At 42.2% G+C, this 25,950-nt stretch overlaps 2 protein-coding genes across 5 annotated transcripts in view; one reads left to right on the forward strand and one right to left on the reverse strand.

Annotated features, from left to right (window-relative positions):
• The window catches only part of RHOQ (ras homolog family member Q), a 41,306-nt gene extending 15,853 nt beyond the window's left edge, over nucleotides 1-25,453 (forward strand). The window contains exons 3-5 of the mRNA XM_018055194.1: nucleotides 17,538-17,702; nucleotides 18,056-18,151; nucleotides 22,144-25,453. Coding sequence (XP_017910683.1) covers nucleotides 17,538-17,702; nucleotides 18,056-18,151; nucleotides 22,144-22,299 — 417 coding nt within the window. The 3' untranslated portion in view covers nucleotides 22,300-25,453. The remainder of the gene's footprint in view (nucleotides 1-17,537; nucleotides 17,703-18,055; nucleotides 18,152-22,143) is intronic.
• PIGF (phosphatidylinositol glycan anchor biosynthesis class F) overlaps nucleotides 22,502-25,950 on the reverse strand; it is a 30,283-nt gene continuing 26,834 nt past the window's right edge. For 2 of the 4 annotated variants that reach the window (XM_018055193.1, XM_018055191.1), the window contains exon 7: nucleotides 22,505-22,812. In XM_018055193.1, coding sequence (XP_017910682.1) covers nucleotides 22,699-22,812 — 114 coding nt within the window. In that variant the 3' untranslated portion in view covers nucleotides 22,505-22,698. Of the gene's footprint in view, nucleotides 22,813-25,950 lie in introns of all 4 variants that reach the window. The other 2 variants (XM_005686565.3, XM_018055192.1) reach the window with 2 other exon arrangements.

Raw genomic sequence — 25,950 nt, forward strand, 5'->3', positions numbered from 1 at the left:
GTTTTTGAAATTTTTGTTTTCCCACAGTCTTTTGCTTCAGTCTCTGCCTTTTGCAGCAGTTTCTTGAGTGTCTAATTATATTTATGAGAGTGACACTGGAGAATGTGGAAAGTGCTGTGTATACATGCAGCTGGATGACTCCGGTCCTTACTGAAGGTCTGGGTTTCTCACCCTGGCACCATTGTATTTTGAGCTGGACAGCTTGTCGTGGGTGTTGTCATGTGAACTGTAGGATGCTTCGCGCATCCCTATTGTCTTTCCCACCCCAGTCATGATGATCAAGAATGTCCCAGACATTGCTAAGTGTTCCCTTGGGGCAACATCACCCCTTACTTCCCGTCCCCGTTTGAGAACCACTGCTGTAGGGTGAGCTGTCTGGGCCTTTTCCCTGGGGAACCTGGTCCTTCCTCCTGTATTAGTCATGTTCCCCAGAAAAGAATCTTCTTCTCTGCTGCCTGAGATGGTCCTGCTAGGCTCCACTGTTCTGGCCTGTGTGTTAGGTATGTTCAACTGGGCCCTGTGTCTTCCCACCAAGGGAACCCTCTGTTCTACACTTTCCTGGGAATAAATATCTCTGCCTTTGGTCAGGGTTGGGGAGAACATTTATCATGATAGAGAACGGTATCTGGGGTGTAACTGCTTTACAAGCAGACCATCAACCCACCCCTTGTTTGTGGCTCCGCTTTCAACCCACTTTCAGAACACACTGTGTGAGCTCCCACACCTTTAAAGGGTTCTGTTGAGCAGAACAAGGTGCTTTATAACTTCCCCTTGTTGTTGGCCCAGGATCCGGGATTTGGCTCCCAGGGTCTGCATATCAGTTCTTACTTGTTCTTTGGCTTTCTACCTTCTAAAATTATGTGGCTGCTTAATTTGTCCTGTGGTTTTATGCCTTTTTTTAAAATTTACTATATATGTCAGAGGATTTGGGATAGATGCACGTGTTCAGTTGGCTAAGATTTAACTGAATTCTTCTCCAATTTGTTTTAAGAGTCAGAAAACATACATATGAAGAGCAAAGTTATAGTGATAGATACCTGTTCAGTGCCTGTTATCCAGTGTACCTTCCCTTAGCATTAAGGTACCAGCGAAAATTAATTCATTAGAAGCTTTCTTGGGATTCAGGCTTTGGAACAAAAGGTGGTAGAGGCTATATGAATTTCATCTGGATCCTGGAACCATATGGTTAACTGTCCCTTCCATGTGAGAGCTTGGCTTTCTAGTGTCCAGGATCTGTTTGTCCACCAAGTCCAACATCTTACTGTTGGGCAAAGCTGGATGGGCATGAATATTTCTGATTATTCAGTTTCTCCTTTGCTAGACTCTACTTAGGGTTGGGAAGATCCCCTGGAGAAGGAAATGGCAACCCACTTAAGTATTCTTGCCTGGGAAATCCCATGAACAGAGGAGCCTGGCTGGCTACAGTCCATGGGGTTGCAAAAGAGGCAGATATGACTTAGCAAATAAACAACAAGAGTCTACTTAGACTCTCTATGGTGAAGGTGAAGTTGCTCAGTCATGTCCAGTTCTTTGCGACCCCATGGACTGTAGCCTACCAGGCTCCTCCGTCCGTGGGATTCTCCAGGCAAGAATATTGGAGTGGGTTGCCATTTTCTTCTCCAGGGGATCTTCCCAACCCAGGGATCGAACCCAGGTCTCCGGCATTGGAGGCAGACGCTTTAACCTCTGAGCCACCAGGGAAGCCCGTAGAATCTCTATAGATAATGATTTTTAAGTCAACATTTTTCAGACAGGCTAAAACATACTCTATCAGGTTACAGCTTCCTTTAGTTACATTTTATTCACCTTGATTAGATTTGGGTGTTTTCAAGCATGTCAGTGATTTCTTAGTAATGTGATCTCTTAGTAATGACCCATATTGCAGATAACTAATGACAATTATGGTTTCATTTTCATGACTTTAGTTCTTAACATGTAGCTTTATGTTAGGGTGTCCTACTATAGTTCCGCTATATTTATTAACTGCATCCCCAGATACTGACATTGGGAAGCAGGAAGGAGCAATACCACTTTGAGGATGGGGACAGGGAAGGTCAGGACAGTTTTCTTAGGTGAGGAGGTGATGGGAGTATGTGCGTTTGAGGTTAAGAGGGAATATGGGTAGGACAAGGTATTCCATGCAGCCTTCTCTAGTCCTCAGGCGGTAGACATAGCATATGAATTCCTGTGGCACTTAGCGTATGTGTCTCTTTGTGCCTATATCAGGGGGCCTTCTTTGGACCTGTGTATCCCATTTGATCATAAAAACAACCTCTGAAGTAGGTGATATTATCTACCCCTCCTCCTGCCTTTGCTTAAATGGATGAGAAAACAGACACACTGAAATGACTTGTGTAAGTTACACGCACAGCCCAAGAGAGCAATGCTGGACCTCAGAGCAGGCCCACAGGCTCCAGATCTGTAAGTCATTATTCTAATTAGTGACTTCCCCAGCTGCCAGGGTCTTACTAGATTGCTTAACTGAGCTAGTGGCTCTCTGAAAGGAGATGTACACTGTTTGATTTTCCAGGAAGCACATAACACAGACTCCATAAAAGGGTAGACATGTCAGCTTGGACGGGACTCAGCTTAGTGGGTGACTTAGGGCGGTGCTGAAAGCTGGAACCTCACAGATTCCCGGCGATTTGACCAGACTCTGGGGTCCACAGTTCCGCAGTTGAAAACTGCCTCCACCCCGACGCTAACAGGCCCGACTGCTCCAGCCACGGCCTCACAGCACTTCACCCGCTGCCCTGGGTTTGGCTGCTGCTCTCTGCCCTAGTTGAGGGGCAGCCCCTGTCCCAGTGCTGCCTTCGAGTCTTTCAGAGAATCTAGGAAAGAGAATGCACATTCGAAACCGCTGGAAATGACTGAGGTTTTTCTTGAAAATTTTGTTGTCTCCTCATCTGCTGCTTTTTGAATTTGTTGCTCTGGCTCTTGGTGTTTTGGCCAGCGTCACATCTTCTTCTAGCCAGATTCTCTGTGGTGGGCAATCCAGCTCCTGGACTGGCTGAGTTTCTGGGAGCACAGATGCTGATGCACGCGTGGGTCCAATGAACCTTTCACAGGCAGCAGCTGAAAACTGCCTGTGCTGAGTGCAGGGCCGGGCGGCCACATCAAAGTCCGCACACATCTTGACTTTTTCACTTCTCAAGTCTTGTTAACCATTGTTTTAAAACAATACTTTTGGGGTCTATTGATTTGGCTATCTTCAGCTATTTTAGTAAAACCTCGAATTTCAGTTCTTGCCTGCCGTGGTAAACATGCTCTTAGTAAGCAGCCAAATTTCTCAGTGTGTTTTTCACAAAGTCGATTTCCAGTCCTCCTTTTCCTCCAATTTATTCCTTTGCATCAAATCTGCTGAAACTGAACAGAGAATGTGTGCCATCGGGTGGGGTAATAAGTTTGCAGCCACCACACAGGCTCAGTGTCTGTTGTTTAATCTTCCAACAGTTGAGTCCATTTTATAGAAGAAGGAAATGGAAACAGTAAGTAACTTGCCTGAGGCCACATAGCCAGTAAGACTATGATTCAGAGATTTAAAAGGTCTATGTCTTAAATCTACTGCTTGCTTAGAACAAAGAGGCCATGAGGGTCCTAAACTAGGGGATAGGAGAAACTGCCTTCCTGCCTCACTTCTGCCCAACTCAACTGTGACTTTGGACAAGTGATGAGTTTCTCTGAGCCACAGTTTCCTCATCCGTGTATTGGGAGCCGAAGGTTTGGTGGGCTGGTCGGACTAGTGTGGTAGCGGAAGCAAGGCTGTGCTTTCTCTGCTGTGAAGTGAAATAAGGCTAAGGTAGCGTGGTGCAGCCACTCCATAATAACCCTGGCAAAGAGCTCTGCTGGCAGCCTCCTGCAGAACAAGGGGGCCAGAAATGGAGGGAGAAGATGATGCAGGTCATGCAGCACTGGCAGGGTAGGGGGTGTGAGACGTGCCTGAAGGAGGGTAAGTCGTGCTCCACAACGTGGAAGCGTGTCATGGTGATGACCGCACCACCTGAGGAGTGGATGTCTTGGGAGTTTCCGCCAGGGACTCTGTGGGGGAAGAGTATTTCTGCCATGCACAGGCACCTCTCTGAATTTTATAGAAATCTGTGTGTGTGTGTGTGTGTGTGTGTGTGTGTGTATACACACATGTGTGGGGGTGCCCACAAGGACCTGGCTTTGCACACTTGTGAACCCATGTATTTTCCTTAAATTAAGGTGAAATTCATACAGTGTAACATTAATCATTTTTAAGTGTACAGTTTAGTGGCACGTAGTACATTTATGGACTTCCCTGGTGGCTCAGATGGTAAAGAATTTGCCTGCAATGCAGGAGACTCCCATTCGGTCCCTAGGCTGGCCATCCTCTGGAGAAGGGAATGGCCATCCACTCCAATATTCTTGCCTGGAGAATTCCATAGACAGAGAAGCCTGGCAGGCTACAGTCCGCAGGGTTCCCACAGAGTCAGACATTACTAACACTTTCACTTCACTTCTTTCCAGTACATTTATAATGTTGCACAACTGCCACCTCCGTCAAGTACCAACGGAAATTGTGTGTACTTCCTAAAGGGTCTGTTCTGTGACAGTATTTGTGAATGACATTAGGTGATCCTGATTTTGCCTACCTGCCCGGAAGCCTCCTTCCCCCATCTTGTGTTTGGCCAGGGAGTGTAGTTCAAGTATTCAGATTCCAGATATGTTTGCTAGTTATGATTTAACTCCTCTGTGTAGCGTGGCTGCCTCAGGTGGGCATGGAGAAAACCAGCGTTTCAGGCTTAATCAGAGGGTGGTTCCTGAGTCTTCTCTTGCTGTTTGTCCCTAGTGTATTAGAAGTTTGTGTGTAAAGGTGTCTTCCAATTAGAGACTTTAGTCATCATCAGCCTCTTTCTCTGGAGAAGGTAATGGCACTACACTCCAGTACTCTTGCCTGGAAAATCCCATGGACGGAGGAGCCTGGTAGGCTGCAGTACATGGGGTTGCAAAGAGTCAGACATGACTGAGCGACTCCACTTTCACTTTTCACTTTCATGCATTGGAGCAGGAAATGGCAACCCACTCCAGTGTTCTTGCCTGGAGAATCCCAGGGACGGTGGAGCCTGGTGGGCTGCCGTCTATGGGGTTGCACAGAGTCGGACATGACTGACCAACTTAATAGCAGCAGCCTCTTTCTCAGCTTCAAAGACAAAGAATGTAGGCCTTAGTCCACAGTCAAGAAAAATGGTGTTTCCTCTGGATTTGGCCCATCCATAACTCCTAGTTCTAAGTTGGCACCCTTGCCCACGGGAAGCCTAGGTGACCTGCATCCACAGTGCCCAAGGGTCCTCTGAAGCTCAGGTGTTGGAAGGGTAGAAGGGCTGCTCCCCTGGAAGTGTCAGGCCTGCATTGAAAGTATCCATGCCTGCATTGAAATAGCTAGCCCTGGGCAAAAACTAGTCCCCTGTGATATAGGGACCACAGCATTGGGCAGAGTCACTGAACAGTCTTCAGGGGCTGCAGGGATGGGGCCAGTTCAGTTCAGTTGCAGAGTCATGTCTGACTCTTTGTGACCTCATGGACTGCAGCACGCCTGGCTTCCCTGTCCATCACCAACTCCTGGAGCTTGCTCAAACTCGTGTCCATCCAGTCAGTGATGCCATCCAGCCATCTCATCCTCTGTCATCCCCTTCTCCTCCAGCCTTCAATCTTTCCTAGTATCAGGGTCTTTTCCAATGAGTCAGTTCTTCACTTCAGGTGGCCAGAGTATTGGAGATGGGGCCAGTGAGTGGTAAATCCTTCCATACTTACTTTGGCCAGGGGGTAAGGAATGAAACTCCATGATTGGCTTAAATCCAACCAAGACTTACTTTAAGCTAAATATGGGGTCATGTGTCTGGATAGAGGAGAGAGAGGTCCTGAACGAAACTAGTTTTGGAAAGAAGGAACAAGCAGGAAAAGGATGCTGGGTAGACAGTCAATGATCTCCTCCATCCAGGGTAGAATAAGTGTCAAGACAATGGAAAAAAGGTGGCAGTGAGAAACAGCAGCAGGAAGCAAAATACTGGAAGAATCGCCCAGTCTGAGGCTTTGCTCCTTCGAGCTTACCTTATTATTTAGGAAGATGGGTTGACAGGCAGTTGGATTCTTGGCTGAAAGTGGTAACAGCAACTTGAAAATTTCCCCTGTTAGTGGAGAATTCAAATGCTTTATCCACTGTCTCCAGCTTTGTAGCTGGTGAAGGAGATGCAGGCCTCTGTGATCTGGCTGCAATTGGCTCTTCTGACTTCACCTCCCATGTGCTATCCTCGTTCATTCAGCAAGACTTTAAAAGCAGCTACTATAAACCAGACTTTGAAGAGTCGTCCTCTGCCCTCAGGGAGTCCTGCAAAGGATACAGATTTAAAAAAAAGAAAAAAGAAAAGAGGCAGTCTATTACAGTGTAAGAAATGGGATGACATTGTGTTACAGACGGACCTTAATCAGAATTGGGGATTTGAAGAAAGTTTGTTGAACCAAGAGATTTTTAGACCAAAGTTTGAAAGGTGAGTTGAAGTACTCAGGTGAGGAATGTGGAGAGGGGTCAACAGACTGGCTGGGCAAGTGATTGACTTACTTTGTGTTTGATGTTGATACTGAGGCCTTCCAGGGCTCTGGTTTGATCCTGATTGAGTTGTGATATCTTTTCATGAGATGGAGAACCTAGGAGGATTTAAAAATTTGAGAAAGAAGAAATGACTTCATTTTAGAAATGTGAGATTTCAGATGTGTCCGATTCAGCCAAAAGGAGACTTCCAGAGCTGAGTCCAGAACTCAGTCAGAGGGCTTCTCCAGATGCACTTTCCATTGTCAACATCGCGAACTTAATGGCCCCAAACTGGCCCCTTTCTCTAGTTGTGGACCAGGCTCTCCACCCTCAGTCTTCCTCACCACTGTAAAAGGCATGACCCGTCCAGCTGCACACACTGAACCCTGGATTATTCCAGAAGCCTCGCCAACCTAAAGGCCTAAACCTCCACATCCATCACCCAAACTTGAGTCTAATTCCAGAGTATATCTAGAATCCACCATTTCTCTAGCTATCAGCTGCTTCCACTTAATCTAAGCCACCATCTTCTTTCACCTGAATTACTATTATACTGTCTCTCCTTGTACTCCTGCCCACCACATTCATTCACCACAAAGCAGACTGAATTGCCTTAAAAAAAAAAAAACAAATTCCATGACACTCATTCCATAACTTTCCGTTGTAGTAAGCTCTAAGGGTCCAGGCGGGCTCCCCACCCTGTCTCACCTTGTCATGCTGGCCTTTCCTGCATTAGCGTCTGTCAGGGCTTTCCTGCCTTGGGCCTTTTGCCCCTGCCATCTTATAGTGGCTCCTCAGCGCATCCCTCAGATCTCAGGTTAGACATCACTCCCTCCAAGAGGTCTTTTCACACCAACCAGGCTGAAGCTGGTCATCCTGGTTGCCCTCTCTCCTGGCTCTTTTCCTTCTCAGCATATCCCAGTTTGTATTCATAATCATTTTCGTCCCAATTTGTTAAATACCTGACTCAGTTTCTCTCATATATATATATATATATATATATATATATACACATATATATATATATATATACACATATATATATATATATATATTTAATTTGGCTGCCTTGGGTCTTAGCTGCAGCATACAGGATCTTTCACTGGGGTGAATGGACTCTTTAATTGTGGCACAAGCTCAGTAGTTGCAGTGTGTGGGCTTAGCGCTTGGCCGCATGTGGGATCTTAGTTCCCTGACTAGGGATCAGACCTGCATCCCCTGCATTGCAAGGTGGATTCTTAAGCACTGGACTGCCAGTCCAGTGGTTATTTATTAATTTTTTGGCTGCACTGGGTCTTCCTTGTGGTGCACAGTCTTTCTCTAGCTGTGGGGAGCCAGCTTAGTTGCCCCAAAGCATGTAGGATTTTAGTTCTCCAACCAGGGATCGAACTCATATCCACTGCATTGAAAGGCAGATTCCTAACCACTGGACCACCGGGGAAGTCCTTGGTATTGATACATTGGATCTACACCCCTTGCTTTTATTTATTTAGTTGGCTCTGCCATGTCTTAATTGAAGCACTCAGAATCTTTGATCTTCATTGCAGCATGCAGGAACTTTAGTTGTGGTATATGGAATGTAGTTCCCTGACCAGGGATCAAACCTGGGCCCCCTGCATTGGGTATTGGACCTCCAGGGAAATCTCCTTCTCCCCTTTTGATAACAATTTTTAAAATAGAGTTCTCCTATACTTATCTTCAAATGAATAGGTAATATAACCTCTCTGTATACATAAATTTTAAATCAGTGTTACATCCTGGCAGTAGTAAGAAGGAGAAATAAAAGGAAAGTAATTCATAATAAAAGCATTTATTTCAGTATTAAATTCCTAAGTTCCCAGGGCTGAGTACTTCAGAAATCATAATGAAGTCATCAGGTGAACACCTGTAGCAATAACTCCAAAAGTTCACTAACAGGGTTGTGTTTTAGTTTTAGCAGTTAGGGTACTAGAAGTAGTATTGCCAGTGGTGTACAATTTTTGGTAGTGGTAAACAAGTCCTGTAATGTTTGAGCAACACCAGGTAAATCTACCTTTGTCTCATATGCAGCAGAGCTAGGACCTAGAGTCACTCAGCGCCTAGCAAGATACACTCATCAATCATGTGGGATCCAGGACCGGTTTTCACTACACAGGTCAAGTAGCACCCTGGCTCCCAGTCCCCAAATGCTGGTAGGGTTCCCACATTCATGTTGACAATCAGCAATAACTCCTGCATTTTCCCGGTGTCCCCTGAACCTGGAGGAGTCCTGCCCTAGTGGGGAAGCACTTGCCTCTGCTGTGCAGTGAACTCCACGAGGGCCGGGTACACAACTGTTTCTCGTTGGAGCACACAGGGTTTAGCACCTAGTGGGTAGTATTTGTTGGAATACATGGACGCATGACTATTCCATCCATGTGAAATTTGTACCGAAAGAAGTTAGAAAAGGAACCCACTGCACAGAGTGTGACCTGACATTGACCATCCTGCTGCCTGCCTTAGGCCAGCTGACCTCTGTTTCAGTGAAAGAGACTTGCAATTATAGCTCCAGACAATGTAGAATTGCAGCTCTAAATCCTTTACAATGAAGGAAGTCATCTCACCACACACAAAAGAAATTGCACTGGCTCCGAAGCTGTGGTTTGTCTTTTTTTGGAAAGTCAGGCTTGTCTTGTTGAAGAGCTCAAAACACTTGACCAGCTCTCTCATTTATCTTAACATGTGTATGCTATATTTATTCTCCCCTCACAGATGGGGAAATGAAGCTTGCCGAAGGGCCATATTTAGCTAAGTCTTGATCCCCTGCCTTGGGGGGTCAGCTTAGATAAAACAGTACCCTAAAACTCAATTTTTATTCGGTAGTTTAAACCTCCACCCACATTAAATCTGTTACTAGGGCTGCTCACAAGGGTAAAAAGTGTTAGTTTGAGCGTGTCTCACCATGTGACGTGGCAATCTAGTTCAGTCCTCTCCTTCCAGAGATGAGGAAGTGCAGGTTCATGAGACACGGTTAGATAACGGCACAGTCAGTGCTCCAGCTGGTTGTCTTTCTGCTACCACACATTTACATTTCTCTCTTTTTTCATCCAGCTAACCTAAACAGGAGTTACAGTCACTCAGACAGCCAAAAGCAAGATAATAATGGAAAAGAAGCCAAAGGTCTAGTTCACCAACTCCTAGATAATTAGTAAATTAACTGGGAAATGGATTTATTCTAATCAAAATATATGAAGATGACAGTTGCTTAAAGTTAGAAGCTGAGCCTTCAATTTCAAGAACTCTCGCCAGGAACTAATCAGGCTTATGATAAGTAAACACCCATTTCACAACTGAACAGAAGACGTTTTTTAAAAAAAGGGAAGGAGGGAGGTAGGGAGGGTGGAAGAAAAGAAAGGAAGGGAAAATGATGTTAAGAAAGTAAAAAAAATTTTTTTAAGTTTTTGAAAAACAATGACCTTTTAGGAATTTCTAGCACTTAAAAAAAAATTCTCCCTAAATTTTATTTAGTCCAATAAACGCATCGTCAATGCATTTTGAAGCAAACTTACCAAAGTACTCCTCCAAAGAACCCAACCCAGCTTCCTTGAAAAGTTATTTTTAAGGGGCTGAAAAATGATATTTCACAAAGTGAAATACAAAACGAACATAAAAACGACAAAAGAACTACACAAAGAAGATGAGGTTTCATAGACTGCTATTGCCAAGAATTATTATAGAAATGTTGATCATTTATAAGTTTTCTGACAAAATGCTTTTGGTCTTCAGAAGCCAGCCGCAGTCCATGTGCCACTTGGCTTTAGAGTAGCACCCTTTGGGGGTTGGACTGGTTCGGGAGCCATGCCCGATACCTATTTTGGGCTTCTCAGCAGAAACAGATGTTTCAGATGGAGATGACTACTCCTTCATTTACCACAAGCCACCAGCTGTCAAGGACATCCTTACTCAGTTGCCTTACATTCTATATATCTTGAAGTAGTAGTAGTCTGGGACTTGACTGTTAAAAGAATTATTCAATTGCGGTCCCACTTCTTATTCTAGGTTGTTAAAGAGGAAAACTCTTACAGGTTTTGATAAATATTTTCTAAAGTAACATCCTGGATTATTTGGAAGCATAATATATTCTTACAGCACTTTATAGTTTTCAAAGCACTTGTCATTGATAGTCTCCTATTTCACAGACTGATAAACAAAAGCTCTAAGAAATAAGTGATTTGACACAGGGCACATGCTAGCTCGTCACATATGTTCCAATCCTCTCCCTCCTGTAAGGGTCAGCCCAAATGCCACCTCTTCTAAGAAGTCTTTTCTTAGCGCCTCCTAATTACTGCCCTTGGTTTCCACCACATTCTGACTTGTAATATAATGTCCGCATAGGTTTGTTTCCCTTGCTGTGAACTCCCTAAGAGCAAAAACCGTCATAAACGTTTTTGTCTCTCCTCTATCAATTCTTCCTCCTCAGTGCCAACCTTAGCATGTTCTCTCAGCAGCACCACCATTTCTTCTGTTCTAGGCTATGGCTTTGAGGTATGCAAAGTTCTAGTGAGGTACCCAGGCACACCATGGGTGTTGCTGCTCTTGCTGCTCATTCAAGCTCGTTGCCACATTTTCAACATGCAGATGTCTTATGAGCATTTATAAAGCGTGTTACAAGTTAGAAATGGCTGAATCTTGTCCTTCATTTCCCTGATGGTTGCACATTCTGGACACATGGCAGTTGCTTACTAGTGTCTTTTTGATTAAGCATTTATATATTCACCTGCTGCAGTTTACACTTTTCTTTCTCCCATTGCTGTATCTGACTATCTTTTCCTGTATTCATGTCTTGAATTCCCAACGAAATATGAGCTTCAGAGGGGATGTTTATTTCTTTTATTTGTGTGTACATGTCCTTGGAACCTCTTTGCTAATTTTCAGTGACCAGTATGTGATCAGTTCAGTTCAGTTGCTCAGTCATGTCCGACTCTTTGCGACCCCATGAATCGCAGCACGCCAGGCCTCCCTGTCCATCACCAGCTCTCAGAGTTCACTCAGACTCATGTCCATTGAGTCAGTGATGCCATCCAGCCATCTCATCCTCTGTCGTCCCCTTCTCCTCCTGCCCACGATCCCTCCCAGCATCAGAGTCTTTTCCAATGAGTCAACTCTTTGCATCAGGTGGCCAAAGTACTGGAGTTTCAGCTTTAGCATCATTCCTTCCAAAGAACACCCAGGACTATTCTCCTTCAGAATGGACTGGTTGGACCTCCTTGCAGTCCAAGGCACTCTCAAGAGTCTTCTCCAACACCACAGTTCAGAACCATCAATTCTTTGGCGCTCAGCTTTCTTCACAGTCCAACTCTCACATCCATACCTGACCACTGGAAAAACCATAGCCTTGACTAGACGGGCCTTTGTTGGCAAAGTAATGTCTCTGCTTTTTAATATGCTGTTTAGGTTGGTCATAACTTTCCTTCCAAGGAGTAAGCATCTTTTAATTTCATGGCTGCAATCACCATCTGCAGTGATTTTAGAGCCCCCCAAAACTGTTTCCACTGTTTCCCCATCTATTTGCCATGAAGTGATGGGGCCAGATGCCACGATCTTAGTTTTCTGAATGTTGAGCTCTAAGCCAACTTTTTCACTCTCCTCTTTCACTTTCATCGAGAGGCTTTTGAGTTCCTCTTCACTTTCTGCCATAAGGGTGGTGTCATCTGCATATCTGAGGTTATTGATATTTCTCCCGGCAATCTTGATTCCAGCTTGTGCTTCTTCTAGCCCATAATGTGACAGAATACCACAAAAAGCATGGCAGAGGCTACACTACCCAATGTGAGTGGTTTGCTTAAAGTACACATTTTGGATATGTAGTTTAAGTAGCTGTACACATTCTAAAAATGTGTATTTTAAACAGAACTCACTAAAGTGGGAGGGAGTACCCAGGTCCACAATGAAGGGAACAAAGGTCTTGCAAAAGTGGGCACCCTGAAGAGCACTGCTGGCTGAACTGGGCGTTAAAAGGGGTCTTCTGACTGATGGCCATTTGCTCCAGTTCTCTGTTGCACCTGAAGGTGTTTTGTTTCCTCTCAGAGCATGTTTCATTGGTCTCATTGTCTGTGGGCTCTTGTCAGATCGTCAACTGTGATACTGTTGAAGGGTGAAGCCGGTCATCCTTACAGGTCAAGCACTCTTGATGAGCACGGAGAGTCTAATCAGTCAGTGAGCTACCAGAACCCACTGTAAGAAAATGGATCCCACTGGTACTCAGCCAGTTGCTAAGAAACTAAAGCTTTTATTAAGCAGTTCAGCAATCCTGTTGACCAAGTTCACCACTGTTTCTCAGCTTTTAACGTAAGACAGTTGTCTTTAATACACTGAGAATATTTCAGTTACCAGGCTGAAATGTTTAAACATCTACCTTTAAAAAAATTTTTTGGACTAAAATATAATCAATTTATGAATTAGGAGAACATGAGAATTGACTTTGAGGAATTAGGACTTTTAAAAGAAAGGGCAGTTCCACATTTAACTCTCTTTGTGTTGTCAAATTTTAAATATATAGCTAGGGAGGAAAGGGTTACATGCTTCAGTTTATTTATCCCCAAGTCTAAAATTGCACATTGTGTTCTCTCAAGATACTGCGCAGTAGATGTAAACAATTTTATATGATGCATGGTACAGTATGCACAGGGAATCATTTTTTTAAATTTGTTATCTATTTTTAGACTTCTAATTACTTAGGCTAGATGAAAGCAGAAAGGTTTCATTCTGATTATCACTGCCAATGGTTTTGCTGGAGATTATAGGCAGAAGAAGTTCATATTAGATAGTTCAGACTTAAGTAACATTTCTTTCCAAGGAATTCTAAACACACTGGTCTTTTTTTTTCAACCTCAGTTCTTCATATTTTAACTTTTGCAACAAAAATCTACAATTTAGCAGATCTAGAAATGATTCGGCACCCCACTGCAGTACTCTTGCCTGGAAAATCCCATGGACGGAGGAGCCTGGTAGGCTGCAGTCCATGGGGTCGCTAAGAGTCGGACACAACTGAGCGACTTCACTTTCACCTTTCACTTTCATGCATTGGAGAAGGAAATGGCAACCCACTCCAGTGTTCTTGCCTGGAGAATCCCAGGGACGGTGGAGCCTGGTGGGCTGCCGTCTATGGGGTTGCACAGAGTCGGACACGACTGAAATGACTTAGCAGCAGCAGCAGCAGAAATGATTAGTCTAGGTTCCTTCCTTTGTGTCCACATGTCTCTCATTGAGATTATGAAAAGAATGCTTACAGTAGACTTATGTTCCATAGAATATTTGGATGAATGTTAAGCACTTCTAGAGAACTTTCCATTCAGTTACTTTTGATGTCTTCCCTCATAGCTCAGTTGGTAAAGAATCCGCCTGCAATGCGGGAGACCTGGGTTCAATCCCTGGATTGGGAAGATCGTCTGGAGAAGGGAAAGGCTACCCACTCCAGTATTCTGGCCTGGAGAATTCAGTCCATGGGGTCGCAAAGAGTCGGACATGACTGAGCGACTTTCACTTTCAATACCCTCCTCGAGAAAGAATGCATGTTCTGTTTCCCTGATGAGATAAATTTTTCATTTAAAAAATCTAATTTGATTTTCTTGAAAAATATATAATTCTTTTTTGGGGGGTTACATTGTAAATAGTCTTAAGGCTCTTGAGTCCCCAAATGATTAATTAGTACAGTAATAATATATCATTCTTTTATAGTAATCTGAAAATTATACTGTCCTCAAGAGACCTCAGTTTCATTTGTGTGTTTTGATGCCAGGGTAGAAAATTTGTGTTTCTCACTAGAAGAGTTTCTTCTCTGTGGTTGGAGAGAGAGAGAGACGCAGAGTCAGGACTGATATGGGATTGATGGGACCCTGTGTGGATGGCAGAAAATAGGAGAACCAGTTTCCCGTGAGATTGAAGAATTTATGTTAAAGCAGTGAAAGAGATTTTTATGTGTCTGGCACTCTGCTGAGTGCTTTAGTTGCGTTATCTCATTTATTCCTCATAATCCTATGGGATAGTATCCTCATTTACTAATTCTGTGAAAACTAGATCTCGAAATATGGTGGAAGAGGAATTTCTAGCAAGAACCCCACCCTCCTTCCCTGACCATGCTGTGTGCAAGTTTGCTCAGGAACGGACAGCTGCTAGGTAGAATGCTAAGATCAGATGCTGTCCCTTTAATTCTTCTTAGCATGCAGTTTGAAATTGGAGTAGAGTACAGAAAGTATACTTAATGCAACAAATTGTACTATTTAATACTCAAACTTATGTTTGTTTTTTGCTTATCTAGTTTTTTTATTTTTATTGGGGTAGAATTGCTTTACAATGTTGTGTTTCTGCTGTACAACAAAGTGAATCAGCTGTGTGTATACATACAGCCCTTCCCTCTTGGACCTCCCATCCCACCCTTCTAGGTCATCACAGGGCCCTGAGCTGAGCTCCTAGCCCTCTACAGCAGCTTCCCACTAGCTGTCCATTCTGTGTGAATGGACTCAAACTGATTCTAAAACATGTTTTTTTATAATAGTCCTTTTGTAACTGACTGGGGTGCCAACATAGTTCACACCCATTCTACTTGGCTGCTGCTGCTGCTAAGTTGCTTCAGTCGTGTTCAATTCTGTGTGACCCCAGAGATGGCAGCCCACCAGGCTCCTGCGTCCCTGGAATTCTCCAGGCAAGAACACTGGAGTGGGTTGCCATTTCCTTCTCCACTCGAGCTCATCATTAATAATTTCTTAACACTATAGCTCTGCTTTCAAAACCAGTTAGAAGCCTCCACTTTTAAAACAAATGTTCAAGAAGACTGGGGGTGGCATTTCCCATCTTGTCCCAAGCCAACACCTGAGAAATCTTTCAATACCCTTGGCCCCAGACTGCACGTGTGCCCTTAGAAAGCATTGCAAAAAACCAGAAGGGTTAACTCCAAAGTCAAGAGTTTGAGATAATAATATGCTTGAGTGTAACACTGTAGTAAGAAAAATGTCAGAAGATGACATGAAAGGAAAATCGTCCCATGAGAGAAATACTACCACTGAAATTCCAAGTGGAAGATATTTTTAATACGCCTTTAGTTCCACATTCATGCCGTTCTAGTAGTGAAGGGTCATTTAAGACGGGTGGCAGCTTAGGCCAAAAATAAAATTTCCTTGAAAACAGATGAGAGGCTAGCCCTGACAAAAATGGAATCCTGATTCTGCTCACTCCCTGGAATGTAAGCAAGCAGAATTTTGTGTCCTAGGAAATAATCTAAGCAAACAGGATATTCACTGCCTTTTGTGATAGAGACACGTTAAAACAGCCATTGATGGTGCAACTCTTCTGTGGACTATGAAGCAGCACTTTAAAATTGTATGTCTGTCAAAAGATTGAAGGCAAAAAGAGAAGGTAGCAGCAGAGACTGAGATGGTTAGATAGTATCACTGACTCGATGGACATAACTTTGAGCAAACTCCAGGAAACAGTGCTTCCCAGGTGGCGCTAGTGGTAAAGAACCCACCTGCCAATGCAGGAGATAAAAGAGATGCGGGTTCAGTCCCTAGGTTAGGAAGATCCCCTGGAGGAGGGCATGGCAACCCACTCCAGTATTCTTGCCTGGGGAATCCCATGGACAGAGGAGCCTGGTGGGCTACAGTCCATGGGGTCACAAAGAGTTGGACACGACTGAAGGGACTTAGCATACTCACATACGAGGAGACAGTGGAGGCCAGAGGAGCCTGGCATGCTACAGTTCATGGGGTTGCCAAGAGTTGGACATGACTTAGCAACCGAACAGCAACAACATATACTGTAATAACCTATGAGGGAGAAGAATCTGAAAAAGAATAAATTATATATGTGTGTCAGGAAGATCCCCTGGAGGAGGGCATGGCAGCCCACTCCAGTATTCTTGCCTGGAGAATCTCCATGGACAGAAGAGTCTGGTGGGCTATAGTCTATAGGGTCTCAAAGAGTCAGACACCACTGAAGTGACTTAGCACACACATGCACATATATATATATATAATCACACATATATATTCATTGTATATATATGAGTCACTTTGTTATACACCTGAAACTAATGCAACATTGTAAATCAGCTACCCTTAGTTTAAAATCATATGGCAGTCTAACGTGTTCTAGTCTGGCACCAGCTCCAAGACATGCGGAAAGGTGCAGAACAACATGGATTGCACCGTCTCTTCTATGTACAGATGTTTAAATACATAGAGCTCTAGGCATATACACGCACAAAAAACAACAGGAAAGACACATTTGAAAAATCTGCAGTTCAGGAAAGAAATGGAAACTGGGGAGTAAGAAGGAACTGTAGATTTATTCCATATGTTTCCATCTTTAATTCTTCACACAAACATGCACGTGTAACACATACACACAATTAAGAAAACTGTATAAACAGGGAAAACAAAGATTTAAGGTCTCAGTGAGGCTGTATAGTGGTTAACGCATGGACTCTAGAGTGAAGCTGCCCGTGTTTGAATCCTGTCTCCTTTACTTGCTTATTATGCTTCCTTACACAAGTCATTTAACTTGGGCGCCTCGGTCTACGCAAATGCAACACAGAGAGTGGTTCTTATGTCATATAGTTGTTACAAGGATTAAATAAGTAACATGAGAGAGCATATTGGTATGTTTACATAGTAACATTCAGTATATAATATTAGTTATTATACATGACTGTACCTGTTTAGCCACAATCAATTCTGTGTGCAAACTTTTCAGTTAAAGATGATTCCAGTGAGAACTGTGGTCATCACAATGTATTTTCTCAAAGTTTCCTTATAGTTGTTAATGATATCGTCATGTCTTTACCCCCCTGGTGTTCAGAACTTCCAAAAGAAGAGCAGCAAAAATGAATGGAATTATGTTGATGGATGTAGAATGCCACGCGTTTCATTTGTGGAATAGTCCCGACCATGCTTTTTGACCATCTAATCTAATATGCATATTTATTAGTAAACTCACAGTGCTAGAAATAATGAGGTTCTGCTTTCTTCCTTAGGAAGACTATGATCGTCTGAGGCCTTTATCTTACCCAATGACTGATGTCTTCCTAATATGCTTCTCTGTGGTGAATCCAGCCTCATTTCAAAACGTGAAAGAGGAGTGGGTGCCAGAACTTAAAGAATACGCACCAAATGTACCCTTTTTATTAATAGGAACTCAGGTACGTATGCTTTGATTTTACCCGTTCAAGAAAAGCCTTTCTGGCCTGCCTCGTGACGTTGCCCTTAGATGATGGCCCCAAGATTTAGCAAATGAGATACGTGTTTAATCTCAGTTGTTTGTTATAATAAATTCTGTCACACTTTTGGAAAAGGTAATGTCAGAGCAATTACTATATTAGTCTGTTTTAAAAATCAAGTTCCCCAGGGCGGGGCAAAAAAAAAAAAAAAATAAAAATAAAAATCAAGTTCCTTTGTAATCTTTTCTTTTTCTATGTGGGGGTTAAATGGTACTACATGTTTTATCTTTAAAGACTGATGCTATGATGGGATATTATCAACTTTTCTTAACTAGATTGATCTCCGAGATGACCCCAAAACTTTAGCAAGACTGAATGATATGAAGGAAAAACCTATATGTGTGGAGCAAGGACAGAAACTAGCAAAAGAGGTAATGCAACCTTCACAGAATTTAAAAATAAATGTAAACGAAGCTGAGGTAGTAGTAGAAGCAGAGATTTATCGTGCATTCACCGTATGCCAGGCACTGTGCCGAGTGTTCCACATGCATTCGATCACTTCATCCTTGCATCAGCTCGGTGAGGTCGATGGACCAGTTGCTCTGGAGGAGAAACCAGAGGCATGGCAATGTCAGATAACTTGTCAGGTAGCTTGTAAGGTCCTGCAGGTAATAAATGGCAGAGCTGAGTTCAGTAAAGACCTGACTCCAGCCTTTAAACCTGTGCTACACTGCCAACAATATTTTCCTAATAAGCCATGTATAGAAAGAAGTGTCATAAAAAAGGGGCTTCTTAATCAGGCCCTGTCTTCAGTGAAGACCCATGGAGCAGGCAGTGGAGTGCAATTGGAGGGCAATTTAAATCTGCAGTTAAAAAACAAAAAGTTATAGCTAAGTAGGAGAGGAAATGTGTTGCAATCTTTTTATGAAAGGTGGAAAATATTATCATTCTAAAAATACAACTCTGATGCACAAAATGCCTCTTAACTTATAGTCTTCCTCTCCCCAAAGAAAGGCATACTTTTTTCTCCATTTGGTCCTAACGTTATTGGATTCTATTTTTAGATGTTATGACTTTAATAGGACTTTTGTGGAAATGAAATCTAATAAGGTCTTTTTAAAAACACTATCAAGAGGCAGAAAAAAGCAAGAAAACTTTTTGGAAAATAGTGTTTCCTAAAGCAAAAGAGAAATAGTTTCACTAACAAGTCACTTTACAAATGCCAAGTACTAAATTCTGTCATCTTGGGAGAGAAGGAATTTCTAAATGTCATAAAGGTAAAAGTCATAAATGAAAACATTGATGATTTAATTACATAAAAATTTAATACATCAAAATGCCAGAAATAAAATTAAAAGTCATACAACAAATTTGACATTTATGGCAGAAAAATGGATTAATATCCTTAGTGTACAGGAGCCCCATTGCATATGGATTAATCAGAAAAAGACAGGTATACATATGCTGGGAATTATATATATATTCATACACTCCAATAGGAAAAGGGACTCAGATTCTTCAAAAAATGTGGATTGCCATAGAAGATAAGAAATACGTTCATACTCCTTAGTGGTCAACTGTAAGTTCAATTTCCATCTATAAAATTGGCAAAAACACTGTCCCAGCAGGGCAAAGGCTTCCCTGGTGGCTCAGACGGTAAAGAATCTGCCTGCAATGAGGGAGACCTGGGCTCAATTCCTGGGTTGGGAAGATCCCCTGGAGAAAGAAATGGCTACCCACTCCAGTATTCTTGCCTAGAGAATTCCATGGACAGGAGCCTGGTGGGCTACAGTCCATGGGGTCGCACAGAGTCGGACATGACTGAACGACTAACACAATGGGGCAAGGAAGCAGGTACTCTGTTGTTCTGTTGGTCAGTGAGTAAAAGCAGCCTCAACAGCATGCAAAAGCCTTAAGGGCATGAACGTGTTTGATCAAGCAATTCCATAGGTAGGAGTATATCCTAAAAAAATTATATAGGATGTGCTTAAAGAGATGGCATAAAGTTGCTGCATTGTTTATCACAGCAAAAAACAAAAAATCCTGCACCTATTAAAATTGTATACTAATATACCTATTACAGGGTTCAGGCTTATTATATAGTTTAAGGGGAAAAAATGGTTGCAAAACACTATGATCCCATTTTTAGACCTGTCAGCAGCATTTGGCACAATTGGTCCCTTCTTGAAACACTTTCACTTGGCTTCCTTGAATGCCCTCTCTTGGGCTTTCTCCTCTCTCGTTGGCCTCTTCTCCTTCTCCTTGTCTCCCTGTCTCTGAATGTTGGAGAGTCCAGGGATCAGCCCTCAGCTTGTTGGATGTCTTTCCTTCTATATCCACACTCAGTCCTTAGGCCTGTTGAGCTTTTATCAGTTGGTGGTTTGAACAATCTACTACTGAGCTCCCCAAATTCCCATCTGCAGCCTGGACTTCTAGACTTGGTAGTCCAACTTTTCACCCAACAAGCCCATCGTTGTGGTAAGCATCTCAAAATTAACACGTCCAATACAGAATTCCCAATTTTATCATCCAGGCTTATCTTCCCAGTTACTCAGGTTAAAAACCTTGAAGTCACACTTGACCTTGTTCTTCCTCTCATACCATACAGTGAACCCTTCAGCAAAACCTGTGTTTTTTGCTTTCGAATATATCCAGCATATGTATGTTCCTCACTGTCCCCTCCTTTGGCAGCCTGGACCAGGCTCCTTCCCTCTCTGCCTGGATTAACTGGAACAGCTTCTCACTCACCTTTCTGCTTCTGTGTCTGTTAACCTGTTCTCCACACATCAGCCATTGAGTCTTTAAAAATAGAAGCTCCATTAGCTGACTGCTCTGTGCAGAATCCTTTAGTGGCTCCCCAGCTGACTTTGAATAAATGAAACCCCCCACTGTGGCATCCAGGCCCAGCCACCTCTGCCTCACTCACTGTGCTCCAGGCATACGGCCTCCATGCTGTTTCCCGTTTTCTGCCTCCCGGCCTTTGCCCTTTCACTGCTTCCTCTGCCTGGGAGTCTTTCTGATGTAGACACTGTTCATCCTTTCCTTTTAGATATCTGACCCAATATCACTCTCTCAATGAGATCTTGCCTGACCTGTCCCCACTCCCTATCCCAGGGAATTCTCCAGGCCACAGTACTGGAGTGGGTAGCCTATCCCTTCTCCAGGGGATCTTCCCAACCCAGGGATCAAACCCAAGTCTCCCATATTGCAGGCGGATTCTTTACCAGCTGAGCCACCAGGGAAGCCCAAGAATACTGGAGTGGGTAGCCTAGCCCTTCTCTAGCGGATCTTCCCAACCCAGGAATCAAACTGGGGTTTCCTGTATTGCAGGCGGCGTCTTTACCAGCTGAGCTACTAGGAAAGCACTCCCTTTTAGATCTCTGCTCCAATATCACTCTCTCAGTGAGACCTTGCCTGACCTGTCCCCACTCCCTAGCTCCTTCCCCATTTTTCTCCAAACCACTTCTACCTCTATATTTATTAGTCCATGGTCTTCTTCCTCTAAAATACTTTTCATTGAGAGTTGCATAGGGATTTAACTTTGTTCCTTGTAGGAAGGAACAAATTCCTTCCTCTGATTTGGCTAATCAGTGCTCTGTAAGTTTTCAATGAATGGACGGAGGATGGACGGAAGGATGGATGAATGGATGGATGGATAGAGGGATGGATGGAAGGATGGAGGGATGGAAGGACGGAAGGATGGATGGATGGATGGATGGATGGATGGATGGATGGATGGATGGATGGATGGTGGGGCCCCTCTCAGAGTAGAAGTCAAAGTCCTTACTTGAGGACTATCTTGAGGCTACCTCACTGACCTCATCTCTTGCCACTACCCCTGCTCACCCTGTCCCCTGCCACTCTGGCTTCTGTCCTGCCCCCTGAATGTGCCAAGCACGTTCCTGCATCAGGGATCGTTACGTCTGTGGCTGTGTATGCTGGAAACCCTGCCAGTAGGTATCCCTCACTGCTCAGACTTTCCCTTGCTGAGCAGCTTTCACTGACCATCACCACCACTGTCATCTGCACCCTCTCCCTCCAAGTTTTAACCCGCAGCATGTGCCACCATCTCTATATTCCTTCATGTGTCCCTCCCCCAGTAGAACTTAGGCAAATGTAAGCATCACACAGCAGGGGTTTTGCTCTTTTGCTCAGTTCATAGACATGATTCCCAGCACCTAGAAACAGTGCCAGGCATGTAACAGGTATACAGTAAACATTTGATGATTGAAAGAATTTTTTCAGAGAAAGTTTGAAAGGATTTACACTAATATTTTAACAGTTAGCTATCTCTAGGGAATCATAAATATGATTTCATTCTTTTTGCATTTTATTATTTTCCTTATAATGGTATGTTTGTGTGGTGCCAGTTGTGTAAAAAAGTTTTTATATATTTGTGATTTTTTTTTTTTCTCCCTCCCAGATAGGTGCGTGCTGCTATGTGGAATGTTCAGCTTTAACACAGAAGGGATTGAAGACTGTTTTTGATGAGGCTATCATAGCCATTTTAACTCCAAAGAAACACACAGTAAAAAAAAGAATAGGATCAAGATGTATAAACTGTTGTTTGATTACGTGAGAAACATCTTCAGTGGCCAAGGAAACTGTACATTTCTCTCAGAAAGCATATGAAATGCTACAGCTGTACCCAGACCTCTTATAATGAAGCAGTTTAAAACTTGAAAGGAAAAAAAAAACCAACCCTGTCCTCAGAATTCTATAAAAGTTCATTAAGAATGTTTCTTAAAGGTCCAAGAAGCAGCAAACAGCATCTGAAGCCACAATCTATTATAAATACTTTATTTCAACTAGAAGGTACAATCTCTCAGGGGTTTCATAGTTTAAAAAGCTACAATCACATCATGTAACTACATAAAAAACAGTGCTGTTAAGTGGAACTGCCTGGCCTAGACCATATACATTTCTGCACAGTCTTTATGGAATCTGCACAAAGAAATCTCTTCTCCCTTTGCTCCAATTAATTGTTCTTGTATGTGAGTTTCTTTCTATTCCAGTATATCCAGAGTGGTGAAATAACAAGGCCAGCCACGTAGCCAAAGGTTGCTCCAAGCGTGCAGGAGATGGGCCATTCCTGAGGAGAGAATGTATGAGATCAAAAAGAACAAATGTTTTACTATTACTTGAGCACAAGTGTAACCTAAATATTTCTATATTAAAGCTTAATGTGCTTTCTTAAAGAATGCCAAAAGTGTAATAAGGTCATAACTGCATTTATCATGAACACTAAAAATGTACACACTTTAGTTACTGTGCGTTCAACTGTAACAAGGCTTCTGGCGACTGTAGATTTAGTTTGATGCTCCCCAGACTGCATGAGATACACGCTGAGATTACAGGCTAAAAACTCTGGGTCAGACTTTGTCATAATCCTGGACTCAACTTAGCTCTCTGCACTAGTTGGTAGTTTTTGTTTTTAATTTCCACATTGGCTTGTATATCAAATGAGACAAAAAGTGTGTATGCTGACCAAACCACAAGACACTTTAAATCATGTAAAGACAAATGACCTAGAATTCAAGCATGTTACGTGGAATTTATAACAAAGCAGCTGCTTTCATAATAAAACTGATGTCACCTTTCAGACATAGATATCGAAACACAGTAGGAGTTACAGAACTACAGCTTAACGTGCACATCTAGAGTATAAGTTAAATGATGTGCTGGCTTCCAAATACCCGTTTTTCTCCAGTCATGTTACATTTCACAATATTACCTCTAGCCAGAAGTAAATAACATTGATTTATCGACCATCCATGAGCAGTGCATGGTGGTCCCAAGGTAAAAGGTCCTGCTTTAAAAAAAATTTTTTTTCATGTTTATCTGTGAAGCTCATTTGGTATACTGGAGCCATTTCTAATTTTTCTCTAGGGAAACAGGCCGTATAACTGTGTTAGAGGTGAACCATCTTAATGATAGTTCTGTTACCTAATTAAGCTTCCTTGTTTGGTCTGCTGTTGATGTACCTTAGTCCAAATGCCATGCGACGGACAGTGTGTTAGACAAAGATTCAATGTGAACCACTGCTGCAGTTCAGAGAAGCATAATCTAATACATAATTTTTTTCCCCATCTTTTCCTACATTTAAACTTGCTGTTGCCTAAATTATGATTTCTTTCTGTCTTCGGTGAGGTTCTGTTAATTTCCATGATTCGAGCTTACAGCTATGTCTATTGCACAGATTGGGTAATGGAACACTAAACTTTTATACTTGAAAATGACAGCCTTAAATGCTCATAGCAGTCACAAATCTAGGATGTATTGTCTTGTATGTGAGCTTTGTAGAGGTTTTTTTTAAAAATATAAGCATCATCTTCCCCATTGAAGAGTGGAGAATCTACTGGATAACTGGTCAGGAGCTTTCTCTCCTGAACTGGACAGTAGATATCTTCTTTCTCCCAAGAAGTGGTGATTTGTGTTAAGTATCATGGCCTTATGTATGCTCAAATGGAATCTGATGTAACTTTCTCATTTAATACTGGTCTGCTATTTTTAGATAGAACTGAAAGAATTGTATAACTCAATTAGTATATTAGCCAAGTTGTCCAACACATGATATAAAGGAATTAAGACAGTAAAGTATTATATATTTATTTCCAGCTTGCCTTTGGGGATTTGATGGGAATTTTTTTCTTCCTCAGTTCACATATCTGAAACTCTTCACACTTGGTTTCCTAGCCAGTAAAGTTAAAACCTAGAATTTGCCCTGCCCTAAGAGAAATGGACTAGGAATCTAGAAACACAAACCCTAGTGTCATCTGTTTCTTGATTGGGCCTCATTTTTCTCATCTTTTAAATATGGATTCTAATATCTCTTCCTATCAACTGCTATGACTTTCTTCTTTCTTACAGTAATCACTGTTGGACATTACCTTTTTGGCTTCATGTTCTTAATTAAGATGGTAAAAATCCTGTATATAGATTACTAGAACTCTAAGCAAAGATGATTGTTATCATCTGAACCTGAGGTGCCTTAGGTACTCTACTGACCTTGATGGGGTTTGGAGTTTCCCATTGCTTATGAAGAGCCTTTTCATTGCTTTGGTTCTTTAGTATCTCTCTCTTTTTTTTTTTTTTTTGCAAAACCCTTTCAGCCACTTTAACTAAAACCAAAGATTTCTTTTGTTCTGTTTATAAACAAGATTATAGAAAAGTTGCCTTATTTTCAGAAGCATGTCTTCATTTAAAACTTAGGTTTCCACAGAAATTCAGGCTAATCACTGGAACAACATAGTGAAATATCTGGAAAATAAAATACTTCAAAAATATCTCACTGACATGAATTTTGCTAGTGAATGAAAATACAGTGCTTCAAATAAGATCATGTATGAATGAATTCAAACTTAGTTTTTTTGCATGTAAGTCATCAGTTTTAAGTCCTTAAACATAGTTTTAGGGACCTCCTGACATCTTATTTAATATTTTGCTTATATCCTTACTCGATCTCTAAAGGTACATTTTAGGTTAGCCTATGTTGAATTATCATATTTCCAATAAGTAGAGCCTGAACTAATGGTTTTTATTGTGAATTATCTTAAGTTACTTTAGGCATTGCTTCCATTTGATTTTAATTATTCAGTTTACGTACCAAATTGAATACTCGTTTGTTGGTTGTTGCTTTTTAAGTGATTGTTACTTTAATAGTGTCCCATCTCAACACATGGGGTTACAAATAAAATAATATGCATAGTTTACTACCTATGTAAAGTATTGAACTTCTTACCTTAGTAGTTTTTATTTAACACTCTATGTAAACATTTGGACTAACACTCGATTTTCCTCTGTTTCGCATTGCTCTGAGTTTATGCATCATCGGCCAATTGTGAGCGCCTGCACTTTGGTAAAGAGCACATTGTCCAAGTGTAGGGAGAATCATAATCCCTCATGAATCCAGCCAGACTCCAGTTTGGGTTACTAAATTCTATTTTAATCACTTTGTAATTTCAGTGTGGCTCTTTGTTTTCAAACACAAAGATACATTTACACACACATTCTTCAAATAGCTGCCATACCTCACCTCCAGTGGAATGCCAGCAATGAAGTAAATATTAAAAAGTTAAAAGGTTTCGCCTAAGGAGGGGTTAAGGTTTGAAACACTTGCTATTCAACATCTCAAGGAATCCATGCCATCAACAAATCAGAATGCTGGACTAGCTGTAGACACTGTTTGCTAGTGACAAGTCACACTCTCCTGCTTGATTTTCCTTAAAGT

The sequence above is a fragment of the Capra hircus genome, chromosome 11, assembly GCF_001704415.2.
Source record: "Capra hircus breed San Clemente chromosome 11, ASM170441v1, whole genome shotgun sequence".
Taxonomy (NCBI): Eukaryota; Metazoa; Chordata; class Mammalia; order Artiodactyla; family Bovidae; genus Capra; species Capra hircus.